General features: G+C 34.2%; 1 protein-coding gene across 1 annotated transcript in view; it reads left to right on the top strand.

The window, feature by feature from the left end:
- Positions 1-25,187, top strand: part of SAMTOR (S-adenosylmethionine sensor upstream of mTORC1) — a 91,853-nt gene that overhangs the window by 48,652 nt on the left and 18,014 nt on the right. Inside the window, exon 4 of the mRNA XM_007469740.1 lies at positions 18,742-18,856. Within this exon, the coding sequence (XP_007469802.1) occupies positions 18,742-18,856 (115 nt within the window). The remainder of the gene's footprint in view (positions 1-18,741; positions 18,857-25,187) is intronic.

Genomic DNA, 25,187 nt, shown 5'->3' with positions numbered 1-25,187 from the left:
TTCCTGCTGTGTAAATTTAAGGACAGTAAGTTTGCCTTACCACTGTATCATCAGTACCTACAGAATACCTGGCATACAATAAGTACTCAGTATATATTTGAATAAATGAAAAAAAATGGAAATGAGTAATCTAATATAGAAAGTATGAGCGTAATTGCTTTACTTCTGGAGAATATTTTAAAATTAAGAATGTGGCCTTAAGAACATGATCAGAGATGAAATGTGAATCTGAGGTGGAAGCCTTCTGTGAAATAGTAAGTTGTTAAAGAACCTTAGCCAGCTGGATTCTTTTCTACCTCAGTTTTCCAAAGCAGTGGTTTTTAGCCTTCAAAGAAACAATGTTACCTGTGTTAAGTTTTATCTAAGCCAACAGTGATACAAGTCACAGCCTAGAACTTAAACTATAAATATGAGTGTAGAGAAGTAAGGTATTTCAGAATGACATTGTCTACCTCACTCAATCTCTAAGCCTTTAGGCCATGTTTATGTCTATTTCCGTTTAAGAGGAAAAGCCTATTCCTCCCAAGATCTCTGTACTGTTATGGATTAACTCTAGATTGAATACATATTCTCAAAGGTAGAAACAATTTTGAAAACCTGGGAAAGTCTGTATGTTTGACAGAATTCACAGCAAATTAATCTAAGTAAAATAATCTACTCTATCATAAAATCACAAGAGAACTTGTGTCTGTGTCTAAAGGCCAGGTTTTCTTTAGGCTTTAATAGTAGTTGAGAACTTTAAAAAAGGGTTAGAAAATTCTAAAAGAATTAAGTTATTCACTTTAGTAACTGGCCCAAGGGGCATTATAATCTTCCTAACCATTATAATTTTCCAAACCATGTACTAGTGTATAAAGCATCACGAGGACAGATGTTCAAACTCTCTTATTCTCTACTATAATTTGGGGGCTTAACACAGTAACCTTGCACATAAAGGAACACAGTAAATCGGTGAATGAATGAATTCTGTTAGAAGGGACTATAAAATTAATTTTAACCAAAACCCCTAATAGTACGAATCTCATGATTAAGTTAACTGTGACTTTAGAACAAAGATGACTTAATCGAGGTTAGAAACAGGGAAAATTAGTAGTACTCTGTTTCCTTTATTTTCTTTTTATCCCTAGAATATCTTTTCAGTTCTGTGTACCATTGAGTATGGTGATGTTGGCCCAAAGTATTTAGAGTAGGATGGAGCCATAAATACAACAGATTATGGGTGATCCCAAGGAGAAACAACAAAGGATTAAAATGTTAGAAGTAGACTAAGAAAGGGTTTTAAAAAGGGGGTGCAGATGTTGGGGGGTGTTGTGTGTGACACTTTATATCTTCAGAAAACATTGGTAATCTAATATCTCTACTATTTGGCTTCTTACCCTGGTTAATAAAAGACAGTACATCTAGTTTTAGCCGACTTATATTTAACCACCCTGAATAAAGATGAGATCAGTTCAAGTAATTGCCATGGAATTAGGCCTTCATACACAAAAATGAAGAAGAGGAAATAAAGGAGAGAGTTTTTCAAAGCATAATAGATTAGAAACCTTAAGAAAACAGAAGAATCAGTTTACATAATAACAAAATGTGACAGAGAAAAGACCAACTATCTTAAAGAAAAGCAACAAATAATTCTAGAAACAGGCAAAGTTTTTGGAGGGGCAGAGTCTTATATATCTATAAAAATGATTAACGGTCATGATGAATACCTCTGATGTCCAGAAAAGATAATGTTCAAGTCATTTTTAAGAAGACAGGTAAGACTATATTAACTCTTAAAATATTTCCATTACATATAAAATATATTGTCACTCAAGCACTAGATCCTTGCCTTTAAAGAATCATGCCCTATCACAAAATTTTGAGTTGTTAAAAAATACTGAAGTGTAGGTTACCAACAAATTGTTTATTTCATAAATAAAAGGTGAGAAAGTTGAAATAAACAGTATTTTTTTTTATTTTTAAAATTTATTTATTTTTGGCTGCATTGAGTCTTCATTGCTGTGCGCGGGCTTTCTCTAGTTGCAGTGAGCAGGGGCTACTCTTCGTTGTGGAACGCGGGCTTCTCATCATGGTGGCTTCTCTTGTTGCGGAGCACAGGCTCTAGGCCCGCGGGCTCAGTAGTTGTGGCTTGCGGACTCTAGAGCGCAGGCTCAGTAGTTGTGGTGCACGGGCTTAGTTGCTCCGCTGCATGTGGGATCTTCCCAGACCAGGGCTCGAACCCGTGTCCCCTGCATTGGCAGGCGGATTCTTAACCACTGTGCCACCAGGGGAGCCCTAAACAGTGTTTTAAAATATCACTTAGGACAAGGTCATGAGTGAATATAAATCTGCATTTCAATTAACTTTATAATTTTGAATTTTTCCAATTTCTTGCCAGATCTGATTTAGTCTTTTTTTTTTTTTGCTTGCTTCAGTCTAGCTAAGAAATGTTTTTACTAGGAATCGAAGTGTCAGATGTTTTGTTTTGTTTATAACTCCCTTGCGTTTCCATTTTTAGATTATCTTCAACCTTTAAGCTTTTTTTTTTTTTTTTTTTTTTTGCGGTACGCGGGCCTCTCACTGTTGTGGCCTCTTCCGTTGCGGAGCACAGGCTCCAGACGCGCAGGCTCAGCGGCCATGTGGGATCTTCCCGGAAGAACCCGTGTCCCCTGCATCGGCAGGCGGACTCTCAACCACTGCGCCACCAGGGAAGCCCCAACCTTTAAGCTCCTTTGCCAGGAATCTTGATAAGCTACTCTTTCATGAGGCTTAGTTTAATTAAAACCAATAATTCAGTCATCTATTGACTTACCTGGGAGCAAGGAAACTCAATGTATTGTGGTATGCTGCTAGGGAACAAATAGCAGGGATATGCCACTGGTATTCCTCTGTGTTTTGGAACTCCTTCTCATCTCTCAGGTAACCCTACACAAAAACAGGAAGCCTGACCACCAGATACAGGGATTCTTTGGGGGAGTGTGTATTAGTCAGTGTTCTCCAGAGGAATAGAACCAGTATAGTATATGGGTGTGTGTAGAGGATCAGAGATTTAAGGAATTGGCTCACATGATTGTAGGGACTGGCAGGTCCAAAACTGCAGGGCAGGAAAGCAGGCTAGAGACCCAGGGAAGTGGTAATGTTGCATCTTGAGTGTAAAAGTAGTCTGGAGGCAGAATTCCCTCTTCCTCATGTGACCTTAGTCTTTTTTCTGGTACGGTTACTAATCCATTGATTAAGATGGGAAGATTATCTGGGTAGGCCTAATCTAATCACATGAGCCCTTAAAAACACAGAACTTTTTCCAAATGCAACAGAAGAGGAGGGGGAAAGGAGGGTATCAGGGAGATCTGAAGCATAAGAAGGATTCAGTATGCTGTTGTTGGCTTTGAAAATGGGGTGGGCCATGAGCCATGGTATACAGGTGGCCTCTAGAAGCTGAGCAGACAGCCAGCAAGAAAACAGGGCTCTCAGTCCTACATCCACATGGAACTGGTTTCTGCCAACAGCCTGAATGAGCCTAGAAGTGGATTCTTCCCTCACAAAACTCTTAAATAAGAGCCTAGGCCTGCTGAAACCTTGATTTCAGCTTTATTACACCCGGAGCAGAGTACCAGGCAAGCATACCTGAACTTCTAACCTATAGAATTAGGTTGTATTTTAAAGTTAGCTTTGTGGTAGTTTATTATATAGTAATAGAAAACTAATACATATGATTAGCTTGTATTCAGAATGAAGAACTACATTTATAGTATATATTTCCATAGCATATTTATTTTATGCATGGACAACTGTTAATTTGTATTCAAACTGCTACTTCCTTCTATGCTAAACATAGTGAGCGTAATTGTTAAAAGCTCAGGCTGCTGAGTTAGATTTTAATTCCACCTGAAATCACTTACTAGCATATGACCTTCCATGTGTTGTTTAACTTCTCTAAGCCTCATTCCCCTCATCTGTAAAATGAGAGTAGTAGTACCTGCTCATAAGAATTTTACACTGCTGATATAGTGACCATTGTTATATGATTACAATGATCACTATGATGGCAACACAAAGAATGTTGTCAATAAGAGCGGGAATCTGGGCATTCATGTGAAACCATGCTGAGATCTTTTCACTTAATTCTTTATACCCTTCTCTGATCTCTGTATATGGATTTTCTGGGTTATCCTTTCAGTTTTTTTCAGATGTTTTGCTTAAAAACTAGATATCCATGCCTTTCTCATGAATCCCTATCTCGTCTCAAAAGTTTCCCAGAGAAGTTCTGTAAAATAAGTAATACATAATTTGAAAGGGAGTTTGTCAACAAAAAGATTTGGACACTAAAATTGAATTGAGTTTCTTAATTATAGAGCTATTATATGGTTACATGCCTGTAGCTCTTCAAAAAGAGATTATATTTTCCACATTCATTGACCTATTGACAAAGAAGCGACTTGCAAGACTATTTTGTGAAATGCACTTTGGGAAAAACTGTCCCTTCAGATATAAATCAACTCCATGAGCTAACTCTTGTTTTCTCTTTTCCTTGTAAAAGCCTGACTTCATCTACTTAGTGCAGTTTATTTAGCCTATAAACAACTCACACACTTAATCTCCCTCCAATATATTTTTTGTTCTTTACTACCAAAATATGGAGGGGAAGCTGTTGTCTGGCTTTACACATTGCCATCAAAATCAATAATCGTTAGCGTCATTTCAGGGATTTGTGATACATATAGAAATGAAATGGATTATGTACAATGCTAAGAACAAGTTGCTAAATAGATGATAATAAACCAAGTCATCAGAGTCAGAAGTTTTCTTTTTAACTGGTTTTTTTGCTGTTCCTTGAAGGAATGATTGAGACAAGAAGATAGGTGGAACTAAGGATTTTTGTGATTCAAGGTATCTAGTAATAAATTTTCCCCACTTATTTGTCATCTATCAGCCCTAAAAGTTGGCTTTAGAAAAATTTCCATATATATGACTGTCATGAATTCAGAGTCAGAGTGACAGTGGTGTTGTTTTACATTACTGACTCTCAAAAATGCATTTTCTTCTTGTTTTTTCTTCTCAAAAAGATAAGATACGGAAATCTAATTTCCCCCTTCCTCTACATCAAACCAGCAGGGATAATTATTAAGGCCTAGATCATTGATTTCAACCATTTTAACCATAGAACCTTTTCTTCAGAGGAAACATTTTATGGTACGGTCAAAGGGTATAGAAGTAGCCTCCAGATATCTCCCATACCTGCCTTTGTTGGCCCTTGAATGGACTCTGGAAAATACCTACAGCTTTGTAGAGAGCACTTTGAAAAACTGTTGTAAACTGCATACTTGGGTAAATATTGCCAGATTTTCTTATGTAATGAGCAAAAAATTTTACTTAGAGTTTACAGCTCCCTCTTAATATGTCTTGAGGAGTTCAAGATGCTGTTGTTGACACTGGCAGCATGCCAGACAGAAAATTTTGTAGGAAATAAAATCCTGCATTTCCTTACTAAACTCCTTAACCAATGGATGGGAATTGAGGGGGAGAGAGTAAAGAAATGTGATGTTTTACTATAACTGTTTTGGAAAAGAGAACAAAGACAATATTGAGTAAACACCAACATGGGAAATTTAAATAGAAAGTTATCATTTGACCAGCCTATACATGTTTTTTACATATAAGATTTTTTTCTTAACACTTTTGAAAAACTGCAAATGAAGTTAGAAGACTATGAATTCTTAAGTTTTAAAAATATTTTTAAATAATACAATTTTAAGATTCTCTGCTTAAATCTGTCTAAAGAAGCAAAATGAAAATTTACTGAGGAATGTAAATGAACATTTGAAAGAGGCATTAAAATGTAGAGGAAGCATTACAAACTTTCTAGCTAACTTTGTTTTCTAATCAGTATGTTTTATCACTTTACAGAATGTAAATAAGTGAGTGCACATATGCTGAAATTAGGAACCAGTCTAACTGTATTTCAACTTTAGAAAACCATTTGTTTCCTGACTAGTCAGACTGTTGACCTGTTATAAAGATTTTCCTGATCAGAAAAACTAATTTTTTCCAAATATTTGCCTTACCAACATTAGTAAATTCAGCCATTCCTTTTTGTTTTGTTTCTTATAAGGTATAATGACTTTTTTTTTCTTTTCCTTGATCTCTTTGGAATCACATTTTACGTGTCAAAAAAAGGCTTTAAAATCTAAGGCTTACATACAGCCTAGTGCACATTTAGAAAAATGTGTTCAAATGCCCCAGAGTAGTCTCCAGAGAACGCTAACATGTTCGAACAGTGCTGCCGTAGACCACAAAATTTATTACAACTGTTTAATGAAGTTACAGCTCCTATATCGCATTTCTTTTAAACATTCTTAATGGTGGCAAATTGTCTATTGTGGTTGAGTTTGATGTTAATTTTTGGAGAGATGTTTCAGTAGAAAATGATATAGCTGTAATAAGTCCTAGGTTGCTATGGGAAGAGGGATAAAGCATGAAAAGTATAATCTGAGAAGGGCTATCTGAGAGTTGCAGGTTTCTTGGAAGGGATTTAAAGAGCACGTACTAACAAAGAATGCTAAACGTTAACTCAGAGAGGAGTTCACAAATATTACTTTATTAATCTAGCTCATATCCTGACTGTGTATGTAAATACTAACTACTCTAAACTGAAGTGAAAAATAATTATACTTTAATAGTATAGTTAAGGGATATAGGACCATGTCTGTTTTTGTCATCAAAGTCCAGAAATTTTTTGTAGGCAACTGACGCAGCTTTCTTTCTCCTTGGTAACTTTTCTGTTCCCATGAAGACCAACTGTGCTTCTTAAAGTTGAATTCCATGAGATATCTTTTCCTATTTAAAATAAATTTGACTTTACTTAAGCTAGTTTAAGTGGTTTTCTGTTCCTTGCAACAAAACTATACCAGACCAAGACAATGATTCTATAAAACCTTATCTTCATCATCACTGCCTATACATGGAAACTCAGATAATCCAAGCAGAGTCTGTGAACCACCCTGAATTATATAAAAATGTGATTTGTGTATCATATGTGTATTTTTGTCTAGGGGGAAAAGGCCACAGATTTCATCAAATACTCAAAGAAGTTTGTTACCCAAAAAGATTAAGAACTGTTGGTAGAGAGCCTCATGCAGAGGCATCCTAAGTGGCAGAGTCCCTTTACATTTTGCCTCCATGTTGAGGCAGTGAAAGACTTTGGTTCATTATTGTTGCATCTGACAGTGCCATAATTATGCCAGTTTTTATCCTATATATGGAACGTTGAAAAAGATGCCCCTTAGAGCTTTGCTGCTGTTAGATGTCTATTAACAATCTGACAAAATAGATTTTCATGAAATTTGGACCTCAGGAAAATTCACTAGGTAGTAATTTTTTAAAGGAGTCTTAGTTTTTGTTTATTTGATTATTTTCAATGGGACATTGATACAGACAGGTTTCAAATCTGCAAGAGGGTGGTATTTTATTCTATCAAGAACTGATCTAGAATTTTAGAATTATAATGGCCTTTCATTTTACAGATGAGGAAACTGAGATGCAAAAAAGGGTAAGTAAAATTTCTAAGGTCACTTGGTAGTAAAGCACAAGTGAAGATAGAGTTCTGTTGACTGTCTCCAGAGCCTTTTTTTTTTTTTTTTTTACTGTACCAAACATTTGATAATTATTACTTCTTTACTCCTTGTCCCCATCTATGATGCATAGTCAACTCATTTAATGTTTATACCACACTATGAAGAAGGTGCTGTTACTGGCATTTTAGTAACTATTTCTTCTGGGGAAATTTTCTTGGGGAAATTACATTGTGAATGTTCTTATTAAAATATGGAAGTCAGTTTGAAAAATAGTGTCATATACATATATGTACTTATTCATGGTAGTGGAATTAGATTTCAAGTCTTGGATAAATCAATGAAAGAGCCATTTCAGATAATATTCTTCTCTGTTTTCTAGGAAATGTGTTTAGAGGCTTTTTTGTTTGTTTGCGTGTTTTTAAAATTCAAAGTTTTAAAAATGTTAAGGGCAAAAAGAACAAAAAATTGTCACTCTGGACTTAAAAACTACAATACAGTGAAATCAGTTACTGGACATTTCAAAAGGCACTTTATGAGTTTCACAGATTTTGTGGAAAGTCCACACCTACTTGGAAACAGGTACCTTTGCACTTACTATGCTTTCTGACTGGAATGACAGTCACCTACCTCAACAGTCCTTCCCTTTATTCTTCACCCCCCATTTCCCATTTTCTCCTGGGAGAAGCCTGCTTATCCTGCAGGTCCCAGATATGGATTTCCCTTCTCTTCTACCAGTGTTCTTCTGCTCCTATAACATTTTATACACTCCTTTACTATACAATCATTGCATTGTTTTCATGTTGTATTTGCATGTGTGTCTTCTTTACTGAACTGAATTACTTGGGAATCTCAAGCGCCTAAACAGAGGTAGACAGGTACAATAAGTATTGAATAAGTATTTGTCAAGTTATAGTTATGTATACATTTAAAGTATTTTTTAAAATGATACTAAAGGTATTCAGATTTTTTGTAGAAGATTTGAAGTACTGTTTTGATGAATAATTTCAAATTAAAACAACTTCTAAACTAAGATTAAACAGTCTTAACTATATATTTATGATTATAGCTATTTAGTATAAACTTGAAAATTTCCTTCCAAAATCTAATCTTATTTCTGATTTTAGAACCTTGAGGCTTCAGACTTACATTTCCACATCAAAAATTAGAGCATACGATCTAACAAAGATTTTATTTTGTTTTTGTGTTCTGTGAATGAAAGGTATTCTGAAATATAATTTGGGTGCCAGGATACTGGAATTTCAAGATCTTTCAGCTTCAGTAAGGAAGAGTAGTTTGTTGGTACTATTGAGAAAAAAAAGAAAAACACCCTATTATACTGTTTAAGTATTTCTTTTGTTAAATGAATTATTCTTACTTTGCTGAGGCCAATGTTTTGAATTCCAGATACCTAACCACCACCTTACCCATCGTTTAACTTGCAAATAAAAGGGGCTTTTCCCCCAAGTAAATTTATAATATGAGAATTTGCATAAGTAGTAATGTTTGTTCCTTAATTTTGAAGTATTGGTGCTTCAGATACAGAAATATAGGTGCCAGGATTTAGTCATTATCAATAAAAATCATCTTGATGTGACAGTACTTATAAATTTTATTTATTTTGGACTATGGGATTACAAATCCCATAAGAATTTATTAAGGGTAAACCTGAGAGAGACCAGGATAGCTTTTACATAGTGTTAACATAAAAGACTTGCTTATTTCTCTTGCAGAAAAATTTGAAATAGTGATTAAAATGAGAAAATTGGGTAATTCAATGTCATTTTAGTCATATCTGTATTTGGCATTTTAACTATGAAGTCTGTCATATAAGATCATTTAAGGTTGGCTCTCTGGCCTTTTTTGATTAAGAAACTTCAAAGTCATTTGATAGATTATTCAGAGGCTATTTTTGCTCTTAGCACACCTAATGTATTCACATAATAAGTATTTTCATATCTGTGAACAATAATGAAATACTTCTTATACTCCTTTTATAATTATTGACTCTTTTTGTCACAGACTGGTTTTATGCTGACCAACTAGACTAAATTAATTTTATCTGTTTATATATTTACTTTGAAAGTTAACTGGAATATGCTAGCAGGATATTCTAACTAATCTCTCAAACTTGAAAAGAATTTTTTTTAATGTTGGACAAATCTTAAAAACACCAAAGAATTGGTAGGGCCAAATGCAAATGCTGGCAGGAAACCAGAAACGGAGGCAGAGCACAAAGCTTCTTTTGCCTTGAGACCATTTTTCCAAACTGCAGACTTCAGCTTTAGTTTTTATACTCGACTGATTGGAGCTTCAACTCTGAAAATTACTTTCTCAGTTTAAGGGTGAACCAGAATAAATCTACCCCATTCGTCCACAGCATGACAGACTCTGACAAGTTGAAACTACAGGACATCCCAAGCATAAACTCCTAAATTCACATCACGAAGGTAGTCCAAAAAACTTTAAACCCAGTTTATTTGGTTGAAAGTGGTCCGGCACTGGTGGTATCCCAGATTGCCTGACAGAGGAAAAATGAATACTTCTGCTCAAAGAAACTTCGTAAATAATTTTTTAAGAAAAACAGCTCACAGTAAGAAGTAATTACAAAGCATATATGGAAACAAGGAACCATGATCTAAAATCAGCAGTTATCAAGAATAGATATTTAAAGGCCTCAGACACTAGAGTTATGAGTCACTGTTTATAAAATAATATTTTAAAAATAAAAGAATGCTTGAAAGTTTCTGCAGGGACTAGAAACTTTAAGAACCTACAAGCCATTTGGAAAGCCAAAATTAAAAAGAAAACTTCTAGAGATAAAAAATGAAATAATTAAAGTAACTCAGTGTATGACATGAATTAAAGAGGAAATTATTGAACTGAGTGAGACAGAGTAAATGAAATTATCCAGAATTCCACATATGGACAAGAAAAAAAAATAATGAATTAAAATGGTTAAAGACATAGAAGATAAAATAAGGTTTAACTTCTTAATGGAGTTGCAGAAGGAGAGAAAAGAATGGGAGAGAGAACTCTCTTACTAAAAGAAATTCTAGAGGTATATTTCAAGCAGAAAGAAAATGATCCTAGATGGAAAGTCTGAAGTGAAAGAAAGAATGAACAACAACAACAACCAAAAAGGTAAATATGGACAAACATTTATAAAACAGAATACACGAAAAGACTAACATAACCACACAACAGAATTGTGGTCTCAAGCATTTGTGTGGTTTGAGAGAAGGCTAAGATTATTCAATAGTTAAGTATACATTTTTCTAAAAGAACAAACTATAAATTTTTGAAATCAGTAAAATGAAACAATATGGAATTATTAAAATTTAGAAGGAAAAATCTAAAACCAATTCTCAACCTTGGTTTACACAATACATTCACTTGGGGAGCTTTTAAAAACCCTAATGTCCAGGCTCCATCCTAAACCAATTAAATCAGAGTCTTTAAGTAATTTTGAAGCTCCCAGGGTAATTCTGCAGAAAGCAAGGAGCAGAGGGAAAGAAACATAGAACAGATAGAGCAGATAGAAGGTGCAAGGTAAGATACTATATATAAATCAAAATATGTTAATAAATCACTTTAAAAGTAAATGATCTAAATACTCTAGTTAAAAGAAAATTTTTATTGTCATAAAAATCCAGTTTATGTTGCTTATGAGAGACATATCCAAAATATAAGTTGGTAGAATAAATATAATTTCTAGAGGTAAAGTATATTTCTCATAATAATAAAAGGTGTGATTTAACAGGAGAATATGTGTTTAATTTGTACGTGCCTAATAGTATAGCTTCAATATACATAAAGCAAAAATTGACAGACAAACCTACAGTTGTTTGGAGGAGGTTTGTTTTTTTTCCCCCAGCGTTAAAGTTTGATAAGTTTCAAAACTCTAAGGGAGATTTTAAGAGTAGTTTAACCAATACCCTCATTTATATTTGTTACCAAGATTCATTAACAGTTAATATTTTGCTACATTTACTCCATAAATCTATGTGTGTATATATAGACACATTTTCCTTTTTGTTTCTTTTCTGAACCATTTGAGTTACTTCAACCTTAAATACGTTATCATGTATCACCAAAGATTGAGGACATTTTCCTACATAACCACAATACAGTTGTCATCACATTCAGGAAATTTAACATTGATATAGTTACATGTTTACATAGTTCACATTTGAATCTTCCAGATTGTTCTAATAATGTTCTTTATAACTGTGGGTTGGTAGTTTGATCCAAGATCCAGTCAAATATTATATATTGTATTTAGTTGAATATCTCTTAGGCTTGATTAATCTAGAAAATTCCCCATGATAGATCCATGTTAAACATTTTTGATAGGTATAGATGATACTGTGTTCTCAGTATATCACTAAGAGGGCATATGTCAGTTTGTCCCATTATCATTCATGTTAAGTTTCATCATTTGACTAAATTGGTATCCACCAGATTTCTTCACTGTAAAGGCACCTTTAATCTCTAATCTGTTGGGTTATACGTGAAGATCGAGACAATTTCCTGTTCCTTGACAATTTTCACTGTAACTTTTCTTTTTTTTTTTTGCGGTACACGGGCCTCTCACTGCTGTGGCCTCTCCCGTTGCAAGCACAGGCTCCGGACACACAGGCTCAGTGGCCATGGCTTACGGGCCCAGCCACTCCGCGGCATGTGGGATCTTCCCGGACCGGGGCACGAACCCGTGTCCCCTGCATCGGCAGGCGGACTCAACCACTGCGCCACCAGGGAAGCCCTTCACTGTAACTTTAACATGGTCTTGCCTGAATCAAGTTTTGTTTCGGTTTTTTTTTTTTACTGTAATAGTTGGAAATAGGTGATTTTTCTATTTCTAGCTTGCTTACACATTCATTGGTTGGTATTCTTTTATAAAGAAGAACTTTCCCTTTTCCCCCTCTTTTTTAAAGTTGTGTAGACTGATAGATTTTTTTTTAAAAATTCAGTGTGTTATAATTCATTCCTATCATTATTATGATGCTAAAATCATCTCAAATTAGGCCAGTGGAAACTCCTGTAAGCGAGCTCCTTTGACCTTTTGATATATTCCTATTAGTTTTTGAGCGTTACCTTACTTTCTTGTACAACAAGATAGTTGAATCTCACCTTGTACTTTCTCTGCTTCAACCCTGGAATAAGCCTTCCTGTAAGAAGTGCAGATTCCTTTTAGCAAGGGACCAAATTCTGGCATTAGGTATCCTCACTGCTACTGGGGTGTCATTGCATCTACACCCTTTCATATGAAACCTCTAATTCTAGTCTATCACCAAAGGATTCTTTCTCTCCTTTCCCTCATTCTGAATTTGTATCTCCCAGCAACTTTATTTCCCTATTTGCTCAGCCCTTCAATACACACAAAATAATTTTTAAATGGCTGCACTAGTACCACAACAACATACTAAGTAAAATTCAGGATTTCTTTGCAGTTTTTTGTCCTTAAAATTTCACCCATTGATAAGATTATAATCAGAATTATTTAATTTCAATAATTATCATTTCAAATAAATTTATGGCGATCTTTATCTGCTTTAAAAAAAAGTTGGAAGATTTTTAACACACCTTCTCAATAACAGAGAGCAAGCATTCACAGTGAGTAAGACTGTAGAGGATTTGAACAACATAATTAACAATCTAATAGCCATATATAGAATAGTGTACCCCAAAGCTACAAAGTAATATTCATTTCAACCATACAGGTAACATTTATAAAAATGTTATTTAAAAATTTATAAATTTAAAAAATTATATTAAATATTTAAGGTATTTAATTTATAAAAATTTATAAGTTAAATGCTAGTAAAATTCAAAGGGTTGAATTATGTAGACAATGCTATTAAGCTAAAAATTGGTACCAAACTGCAATAAGGAAATACCCAAAGGTTTAGAAATTAGTAAATAACCTTGCAAAAAAAAAAAAAATCCATGAGATGAAAATTTATAATAAAAATTAGAAAATATTTTCAACTAAATAATAATGATACTTTTTGTGAAGAAATTTTTTGTCAAAAAATGTTACAAATATGCTTTTTGTTAAAATTTGTAGATATAGCTAAAGCATCACTTAAAGGAAAATTTATAGCTTAAATGCATATATTATAAAGAAAAGCTGAAACTAGTGAACTAAGAATCTATCTCAAGAAATTAAAGATAACTCAGCAAATAAGGCCCTTTCCCCCTCCAAAAAAAATGAAAAGGAAATAGTAAAGAGCAGGAAGATAGAAAAAGTCAGAGATAAAAGTTGGAATTTTGTAATAATATTAAAGAAATTAAATCAGTGGTTAAAGATCTCAGAAATAAAACTCCAGGCCTAAATGGCTTTACCAGCAAGTTCTAGTAAACATTTAAGGAAAAATGAATTCTGTTCTTACACATACTCTTTAAAAATAGAATGAAAGGAATTATCCCACACTCAAGAGTCTAGCATAACCTTGATATTAAAACCCATCATGGACAGTACTAGCACAGAAAATTAGTCTGATCTCACTTAAGAACATAGATGCAAAAATCCATACACACACACACACACACACACACACACACACACACACACAGAGTTTATCCTAATTATTCAGAAATTCCATATCTGCAAATTCACCTACTCTCTAAAATTCAACTCCAAGGTCAGTACTCATGGAATTTTCAGACTCATTTGTGGACATGCTGAGGGTGGTGAAAAATTTTTCATCTGACACACACCTTCCCAGCTGAAGTTGGAACAATGCAAGCTCTGCCTTATGGTTTCAGCTCTCAAGTATAAAAATGTCCCATTTTCAGTCTATTTAATATCACATTTTTTGTGCTTTATTGATTTTACGTTTATTTTTAAAATTTTATTTTTGGCTGCATTGGGTCTTCATTGCTGCGCGCGGGCTTCCTCTAGTTTCGGCAAGTGGGGACTACTTCGTTGCGATGCACGGGCTTCTCATTGCAGTGGCTTCTCTTGTTGCAGAGCACGGGCTTTAGGCGGGCGGGCTTCAGTACTGTGGCTCGTGGGCTCTAGAGCGCAGGCTCAGTAGTTGTGGCACATGGGCTTAGTTGCTCCGTGGCATGTGGGATCTTCCCGGACCGGGGCTTGAACCCGTGTCCCCTGCATTGGCAGGCGGATTCTTAACCACTGTGCCACCAGGGAAGCCCTATTTTGCTTTAAAAATGGCCCCTAAGCATAATGTTAAAGTTCTATCGAGCCTATCTAAGCACGGGAATGCTGTATTATGCCTTACAGAGAAAATAGTGTATTAGATATGTTTCCCTTAGGCATGAGTTATAATGGTGTTGGCTGTGAGTTCAGTGTTGATGCATCATAATACATATATTAAATAAGTTACCTTTAAACAGAAATACACATAAATCCAAGTTATGTGTTGCTCTGGTGTTGAAAGTATTGTAACCAGAGGCCTAGTCTTGTATTTCCCTTAGGAGCATGGTTCGGTCATTGTGGTGACTTTATAGACCAGACCCATCACAAATAGAACCAACTATATATACATATATAAAACAAATCCTTTAAGTTATGAAGACAGTAATTTATCAAAACCAAATTAGATTCTTCCCAATAAGGCAAGATTGATTTAACACTACAGAATTAATGAGTATACTGTATCACATAAATAGATCAAACAAAAGTCATATCTCAGTAGCTGAGTACATTTGGTAAAATCCAACATAGATTTGTGTGAACTTTTTTTTTTAAAGGAACTAGCAAAATATAAAAGTAGCTTCATCAGCTTTATCAAGGATTCTATATAAAACCTACAACAGTCATATTTAACGGTGAGTTATACATTAATGGTGAACATTATACTTAATGTTCCCTCTGAGACTGGAAACAAAATAGTACCTGCTTGTATTAGTCCTGTTTAATATTGTATTAGAAGTCCTGGGCAAAGCAGCGAGGCAAAAAATAGATGGATGGGTGGGTGGATGGATAGATAAGAAAAGAAGAAATAATATTATTTTTCACAGATTATGTAACTACGTACCTAGACTAGAATACCCAAAATAATATACAGATAAGCAGTTGAGATAACAGGAATTTAGTAACGTTGCTGGATACAAATCATTGTACAAAAATGAATTGCATTTCTGTAACCAACAATGAAAAATCAAATTTTAAAAAATAACAAGGTTTATCCATAGGGGAAAAGCAATAACAGCAGCAAAAAATATGAGTTAATAAGAAATACAAATCCAACAAAATATACATGGGACCTTTTAAGAGAAATTGTTAAAGCTATTGAGAGACAATGAGGAACTAAATAGATGGAGAACTATGCCATGTCCATGGATTAAAAGAGTCCATATTGTAAAGACGTTAATTCTCCCAAATGATCTTTAGATTCAGTGCCACTCTAATCAAAATCACAATGGGATGTGTTGTATAAAGGTACTATCACACAGCCATGTACATGAATTAACTACAGAAACACAAATGATACTCACAAACTTAATATTAAATGAAAGAAGAAAGTCACAAAAGCAAATGTATAGTGTAAAACTAAACTATGTTATTCAGAAGACATTCAGTCATAGGTAGCAAGACTATAAAAGGAAATCAAGGGAATGATTATCACTAAAAACAGGATAGTGGCTACCATTACAGAAAGGGGTAGTGAATGTCATCAGGGAGGATCCTGTTTCTACGGAGCAGGCAATGTGTTATTTCTTGACCTGGGTGATAATTACTTGGATGTTCTGTTCACTTTGTGATTAGTCTTTAAACTAAATATATGTTTGATGCAAAAAAAAGTACAGAGCTCAACCAAAGAATTTGAAATGGATTAAATGTATTACTGAGAGTTAATGTTATTAAGTTAATCCATGATATTAAGTTATTGGTAATTATATTTTAAAGTTGAATTAAGTTGAATGATTTGGAATACTCCATCCAGGTAGAAAGGTTAATTTCTAAGAAGCACTTTTTTAAAGACTATCAGAAATTTTTTGTTACCCAATTTACTAGAGTCTACCAGTATTCTGCTTTTACTGTGTTCAGGAAAATAGTAAAATTCTGCTTTTACCATCCATGTTCAGGAAGATCATTAGTGGGCAAACCACAAAAGATTTTATATATAACATGATATTAATAGCTAACAATGATATCTACCACTTTTTGAGTGTTTACCATGTACCAGATACTAGGGCAAGAATTATAAACGCATTATCTCATTTAATCCTAGAAACGACTCTTAAGTGTGGGTACCATTGTTGCCCCCATATCACACAGGTAAAGGGCAGAATCAGGTTTTGATTTTGGTCTCTCTGATTCCAGAACTCTTGTTCTTAACCATAGCCCCACATAAGGATTAGAATGGCAATCTAGTAGTGTACTTAGTATTACATGTTGTTATAGATTCATTTATTCAAACTGGCTATGACTTGAGTATTCAAATTTGTTAATTCAGCAGTAAATGTCAGCTATATGCCAGGCATTTCAAGGTACCTATCTACTGGATATTTTGCTCTGTTTAGCAACTTGGAACCTATACCACAGTAGTTCGCTGGCCTCCTACTTCCTTAGAGCTAGTGTATTGTGATATTTCAAGTATCACTAAACTTAATTCAACTTTACAGATGATTATTTGTTATACACATCACCCAAACTACATAATAATCTACTTCCTGATTTGGCTGCAGTACAGAAAATTACCTTTTGAGCCCTAGGATCAGCTCTTGTTGCTGAGGGAGTTTCTAGCTATTCCTTTTATTTCCTTATACCCTTATAACCCCTTCTTTGGATGAGTTCTTAAATAAAATTTTGTTGACAAAAATCTTTTAATTTGTTCATATTGTTTTTATGGTACTATAAAATGCCATGTACTGTATTAAACAGGTCCTGTATACAGTTTATTTGTAATCAAATGGTGATTATGGTCATTTCTATAAAATGTTAGGACATCAGGCTCTTGGTAAAAAATGTAACCCCTATTTATTGCATTCCTTTTCTGGAAAAAAAAAAATCAACTTTAGATTATATTATTTTATTTTGACTTACAGTGCCTTTTCCAGGAGCTTAACTACAGTCTGTAGTTTACCACCTCTCTAATGGACACTATGGCAATATGCTAGCTGAGGTAAAAGGAACAGAAGCTGGGCAGATTTTTTCTGCCCTATAGGCTTTAAAGAACCAAGATTCTGTTTTTACCCAGTTATTTCACTATATTTCTTTATGTTTCCAGTGTCTACTCATAATTTTTTTTCAGCAAAATTGTCTTAATATCAATAAAATGGCATATGTCTTAAGTTGGTTTTTATTATCGCTTTACTGTCTGAACACTAGGACTATAGGCTTCAGAACAACAAAAACCCACTGTTTTCCTTCATCCTTATTTGCTGCTATGTAGATCCATATTATCAATAGTTGCATTTGACTAACTTTAATGGTCATGTCAGTTTTGTTTACCTTCTTTTTTCCTACTACTTTTGGACACAAGAAACGCTCCTGCACAAAATAAAATTTTTCATAACTTAAGAAATACTATTCTATCATTGCTTTGCCCTTTGGTCCTTTTAAATCATTGAGACAAATTAAAGTTACGTCCAAAGACATCATTATATTGACTACTGAGAATTAATTTGTGAATGGATTCTTTGATCTACAAAGACAGTTTTCAAAGTGTGGTCTGGGGATCTGAGACTCTTCTAGGGTCTCTGTCGGGGGGAAATTATTTTCATCATAATACTAAAATATTGTTTGCCTTTTCTACTCTCATCCTCTCTTGAGTGTAGGGTTGAGTTTTCTAGAAACTTCATGGCATGTGATGTTGCAACAGCTTGAATGCAAAGCAGACATGCAAATCCATCTGTCTTCTATTAAGCCCAACATTAGAGAGACTTGAAAAAATGTAAAACAGTAACTCATTTTTACTATCTTTCTAATCTAGATTTTCATTAGAAAGTATAATTTACATTAGCATATACTATAGTGTTATTGTTTTATAAATGAATTGATGTTTTTAAACCATTCAGTTTTAATTTCAAATATGGTATTGATAGAACCTGCATAAACAAAAGAGCTCTTTTAGGCCCTCAGTAATTTTTAAACATGTAAAGGGATCATGAGACCAAAAAGCCAATAATCTATATGATTTTTTTTATTCTCAAATGTTTGAATTTTTCTTATATTTTATTTCATCTTATAAAAAGCATAATGAAAATAATCTATTTTTAGGTTGCTACAAACCTCAGGAAAGATCAGATTACTTGATGTTGGCAGCTGCTTTAACCCATTTCTGAAGTTTGAAGAATTTCTAACTGTTGGCATAGACATCGTACCTGCTGTAGAGGTATGCATAGTTCTGTTTGTTTTGAGATGAATATTTTACATGTATATATACAAAGGAAAGTACTGTCTTTACATTCCTGAAATAGCAAATATATTTCTTGTGTACAAGTTGATAAGAGACTATTTCTATTCAAAACTAAAAGTATATTTTGTGAAAATTTGAGCATTTAGTTAACTAATATTAATTTGACCAATACCATATTTGTCTTCATTTTGTTTTGTTCCCTGTTTATCATCTATAATTTCAATCAAGAAACTTCAGTAAGTTGCAAAGATTCCTTATTTTATTTTTTAATGCATCTCTTTCTGAAATGTACTCTGTTGTAGAGCTATTATGGAATAGTGGAAAGAGCAGGGGCTTTGGAGACAGCCAAAACTTTATTAAATCCCAGCTATTTGTACTTAGTAGATAAAACTACTTAAATTTACAAAGAATGTTTCCTCTGCTTTTAAAATTAGATTTTTTTCCCTCAATGACATGTTTATAACATTTGGCATTTTACTTTTGATATGGCACCAGACACAAAAATTTTTTTACAAATTTTTATTGCTATAAAGAGATTGTGGTAGAGTATAAACTCAGGCTCAGAGATTTTTTTCCTCCACTGCTATATTCCCAGTACCTAGAATAGTGCCTGGCATACTAAGTACTCATTAATACTTCTTGAATAAAAGAATGAAATCTTATTTTCAACCTTGATTTGACTCTCTGAGCCTCAGTTTTCTCGTCTGTGCAGTGGGGTTTGTAATGGACCATACCTCATAAGACTGTTGTCATGTTTACTTGAGAAAAAGTATTTAAAGCACCTGTTATATAGTGAGTGCTAAAGAAATGTTTGCTGTTAGTATTGAAAAGTTCCTGCATGAAGAGCCAACTTTCATATGAATTTATTCTTTAATTTTTATGAGCTTGACTGTCTATTTTGAATCTATATGACTAACACTGACGAATAAGAAAATGCTAAAAGCGTTACTATTATCTCCTAAAGGTAGACAGATACTTGCTGTACGGTAAAACAGCTGTTCTTAGCTTACCACTGCAGAGAATTCCTGGGCCATTAGAAGCTGTAGTTTTAAAGTGCAGGTGGATTTGTACATGACTTCTCTCCCCTTCCTTCCTCAAGACACACATTAGAGATGTCCTTCAAGGACTGGTAAGACATGATGACCATTTGATCTAAACCTAAGACTCAAATATTAAAATATTAAGCTTATTTATAGATAGGGCTATAAATTTTCAACTGTAAAGCCATTAGAGAAGACAAAAGAACTACTATACATGAGTTCAGTAGTAGAATCAGACTTTGATAGTTCCAGAACCCTATAATTAATTTTAAAACAAAGGGAAGAAACTTATACTTCCAGTCAAGATGGAGTGACAGGGACCAGACTGATCCTCTTTCCCCCTGCCTGTAGCAACTAAAAAGTGGACAAAATATTCAAAATAATATACAAGACAGTGGACATCAGGTAATGAAGGACAGTGATCCCCAAGAGATGGAAAACAAATGAGATGAGCCATATGGTTGCACCAGCACACAGCCTTCAGAGAGTTTCCAATGTGTGGCACAAACAGGGGATCCCAAGCAGAGTCCAGCTGGTACTGAGTTGTAAAGGCAGAGGTGAGAATCCTGAGAGACCAAGACAGCTAAGGCTCATGGACGAAGTACCAAAGATATGAGAGCTACACAGAGAGAAAACTCCAGGGGTCTGCAAAGAATCCTCCCTGAGTACTCAGCTGAGTACTTATCAGTACACGTCTGTGAGAAAACTACATGAGACTGCAGGAAGTACAACCTCAAAGATCTAGAGGTTTTAATGCCCAGCACACTCACACAGGCTGGAAGTAGCACCCGTTCCCACCAGCCACACTGGAAACCTCAAGAATCACAGTAGCCTGGGTAGAGTACACAGAAAAGCCTTGCATCAGTAGTGGCGAATAATTAGCCTTAGACTGAAGGCTGCTGTAATCCCACCGAGCAAATCTTGCAACAAAAACCAAAAAGATCAAACTGTCTCCAGATAATTTAACTACATCCTAGAGCAAAGTTAGAATATTTATAGCAATACCAAGTCATCCAGGATGCAGCAAAGTAAAGTTCACCATGCCTAGCATCCAATAAAAAAGTAATCAGCCAAGTAAAGAAGCAAGAAAATAGGACCCACATGAGGAGGTCAGTCATCCAGCAGAGACCAACTGTGAACTGACACAGATGTTAAAATTCGGAAACAAGGACATTAAGATAGGGACATTATGACTGTATTCTGTATGAACAAAAAGTAAAGTAGAGACATGGAAGATAATTAAAAATACCCAAATCTAACTTCTGAAGATGGATGCTATGATCTATGATATGAAACATGTACTAAATGGGATTAACGGTACATTAGATATTGAAGAAGAAAAGTTAAACTGAGGACATGGCAATAGAAACTACCCAAAATTAAACTGAGGTATTTTTTTTAATGGAAAAGCATCAGCAAGCAGTGAGTTAATTTCAAATGGCCAAATATAAGCATAATTGGAGTCCCCCCAAGAAAGGAATGAAAGAAATAATGGTCAGAATTTTTCTGAACTTGATAAAAGCTAACTAATAGTAGAGCTGACCCTTAGCACCCAGGGGAATTGTTCCAGGACAGCCCACCACCACCACAGATATCAAAGTCTGTGGATGCTCAGGTCCTTAGAGTTGGCTCTTCATATCCCTGGGTTCCATGTCCACAGATACAGAGGACTAACTGTATATTTCTTGGAAAAATCCATGTATAATTGGACCTGTGCAGTTCAAACTCATGTTGTTCAAGAGTCAGTTGTAATGTAGAGTTTATAATCTATATAAAAATAAAATGTATGATAACAATAGCGCAAGAGGGGAGAAAGGGAAATATACTATATGTATAGTAATAGGTTTTTATAATATATATAAAGTGGTAAAATACTATTTGAAGGTAGACTATGATAGGTTAAAGATGTAGACTATAAATTCTAAAGCAACCAGTAAAATAAAGAGTTACAGCTAATAAGCCAGCAAAGGAGATAAAATAGAATTACAAAGAAATTTCTTTAATCCAAAAGATGGCAGAAAAGGGAAGGAAACAATGAACAGATGGGAAACATAGAAAATAAATAGCAAGATCATACATTTAAACTTAAGTTTACCAATAATCACATTAAATAGATATGGCCTAAATACCCCAATTAAAAGGTGGAAATTGTCAGATTGTATTAAAAAAAGCAAGACTCAAATATATGTTGCCTATAAGAAATGCACTTCAATTATAAACACACAAAATAGGATGTGTAAAAGAAAGGCACTGTGGCACTATTAGAGTCAGACAAAGTAGATGTCAGAGCAATATTACCAGCAATAAAGATGGCCATTTCATAATGATAAAAAGATCAATTCATCAAGAGTACAAAACAATCCTCAATATATATGCATCTAATAACAGAGCTTCAAAATACGTAAACAAAAAGCTGATAAAGTAGCAATTACAAATAGACATTTATAAAATTATAGTTGAAGATTTCATTACCCCTCTCTCAATAATTGATGGAACAATTAGAACATTGGTCAAAGAACTCACAAGGAAAGTTAGACCATATTTTCTTTTTTTTTTTTTTTTTTTTTTTTTTCTTTTTTTTTTTTTTGCAGTACGCGGGTCTCTCACTGTTGTGGCCTCTTCCGTTGTGGAGCACAGGCTCCGGACGTGCAGGCTCAGCGGCCATGGCTCACGGGGCCTAGGCGCTCTGTGGCATGTGGGATCTTCGCAGACAAGGGCACGAACCCGTGTCCCCTGCATCGGCAGGCGGACTCTCAACCACTGTGCCACCAGGGAAGCCCTAGACTATATTTTCGAATGAAGATAAATAAAAACATATGATATCAAAAACATAAGATATGCATAGGATGCCACTAAAATCACTAAAATAGTACTTAGAGGAAATTTGTAAGAAAGGTCTCAAAATAATGACATCAACTTTCCAACTAGGAAAAAAAACAAGCCCACATTAAATCTAAAATACAAGAAAGAAAATAATAAAGATTACAGCAGAAATCAATGAAATAGAAAACCTTCAGAAAATAGTAGGGAAAAACTGATGAAAGCAAACACTACCTCTTTGAGAAGATCAATAAAATTTATAAATCACTAGCCATACTGATTAGGAAATAAAGAGAAAGGCATGACATGTATATTTTACCAATATTAAAAGAAAGGAAAATAAATACTACAAAATATTTTATGCCAATAAATTCCACAACTTAAGGGAAATGGTCAAACTCCTTGGAAGACGCATACTGCCAAAGCTCACTCATGAAGAAATACATAACCTCAGTAGCCCTAAATGTATTAAAGAAATTTGAATTGGCAGTTAAAAACTTTCCCACAAAGAAAATTCCAGGCTCAAATGGCTTAACTTCCCAACTTATTCTATGAGGCCATTACCCCAATACCAAAACCAGAGACATTACAGAACAACAACAACAAAAACTTATAGACCGTATCCATCATGAACATAGACAGAAAAGTTGTCTACAAAATTCTAGCATATTGAACCAACAGTTCAATATGTTCAACAGATAATACATCATGGCTAAGTTTGATTTATTCTAGGAGTATAAGATTGGTTTAATGTTAAAAAAAATAATCTATAACACCTATACAAAAAATCTACTCAAAATGGATTAAAGATCTAAATATAAGACCGGATACTATAAAACACCTAGAGGAAAACATAGGCAGAACACTCTGACATAAATCACAACAATATTTTTTTTTGATCCATCTCCTAGAGTAATGGAAATAAAAACAAAAATAAACAAATGGGACCTAATGAAACTTAAAAGCTTCTGCACAGCAAAGGAAACCATCAACAAAACAAAAAGACACAACCTACAGACTGGGAGAAAATATTTGAAAACAATGCTACCAATAAGGGATTAATCTCCAAAATATACAAACAGCTCATACAGTTTAGTATCAAAAACACAACCCAGTCAAAAAATGGGCAGGAGACCTAAATAGACATTTCTCCAAAGAAGACATATGAATGGCCAACAGGCACATGAAAAGATGATCAGTATCACTAATTACTAGAGAAATGCAAATCAAAACTACAGTGAGGCATCACCTCACACCAGTCAGAATGGCCATCATTAAAAAGTCTACAAATAATAAATATTGGAGAGGGTGCGGAGAAAAAGGAACCCACTTACACTGTTGATGGAATGTAAATTGGTGCAGCCACTATGGAGAACAGTATAGAGGTTCCTTAAAAAACTGAAAATAGAGTTACCATATGATCCTGCAATCCCACTCCTGGGCATATATCTGGAGAAAACTCCAATTTGAAAAGATACATGCACCCCAGTGTTCATAGCAGCACTATTTACAATAGCCAAGACATGGAAGCAACCTAACTGTCCATCAACAGATGAATGGATAAAGAAGATGTGGTATATATACACAATGGAATATTACTCAGCCATAACAAAGAATGAAATAATACCATTTGTGGCAAAATGGATAGACCTAGAGATTATCATATTAAATGAAGTCAGACAGAAAAATAAATAGCATATGATATGACTTATATGTAGAATCTTAAAAAATAATGATACAAGTGAACTTATTTACACAACAGAAACAGACTCTCAGACAGAATACAAATGTATGGTTACCAAACGGGATAGTGGGGGACGGGTTTGGTGGGGAGATAAGTTAGGAGTTTGGGATTAACATATACACATTACTATATAGAAAATAGATAAACAACGAAGACCTACTGTATAGCACAAGGAACTCTACTTAGTGTCTTGCAATAATCTATAATGGAAAAGAATCTGAAGAAGAATATATATATAAATGAATCACTTGGCTGTACACCTGAAACTAACACAACATTGTAAATTAACTATACTTCAGTTTAAAAATAGTTAAAAATAAAATTACATATAGCATAAAAAAACCCCACTTATTCTTTTCATCACAGTAATACACTAAAAAAGAAACCTACAGCTAACATCATACTTAATAGTGAAAGAAGAATGTTTTTCCAATAAAAACTGAAAAAAGAACAAGATAAGGTTACTCTCACCATCTCTATTCAGCATTCTCTAGAGGTTTTTACCAGTGCAGGAAAGCAAGAAAAAGCAATGATAGGCATCAAATTGGAAAATAAGATGTAAAACTGTCTCTGTTCACAGATGACATTGATCATCTATTACATTATTCTGTGGAATCTACAGAGAAGCTACTAGAACCAGTAAGTAAGTTTAACAAGGTTGCAAGATATAAGATTAACATATAAAAATCAATTCATATATATT

This window comes from Lipotes vexillifer, unplaced genomic scaffold (genome assembly GCF_000442215.2).
Source record: "Lipotes vexillifer unplaced genomic scaffold, Lipotes_vexillifer_v1.1 scaffold597, whole genome shotgun sequence".
NCBI classification, from domain to species: domain Eukaryota; kingdom Metazoa; phylum Chordata; class Mammalia; order Artiodactyla; family Lipotidae; genus Lipotes; species Lipotes vexillifer.
The sequence above is the reverse complement of the archived record's forward strand: the minus strand, read 5'-3'. Positions and strand labels throughout refer to the sequence as shown.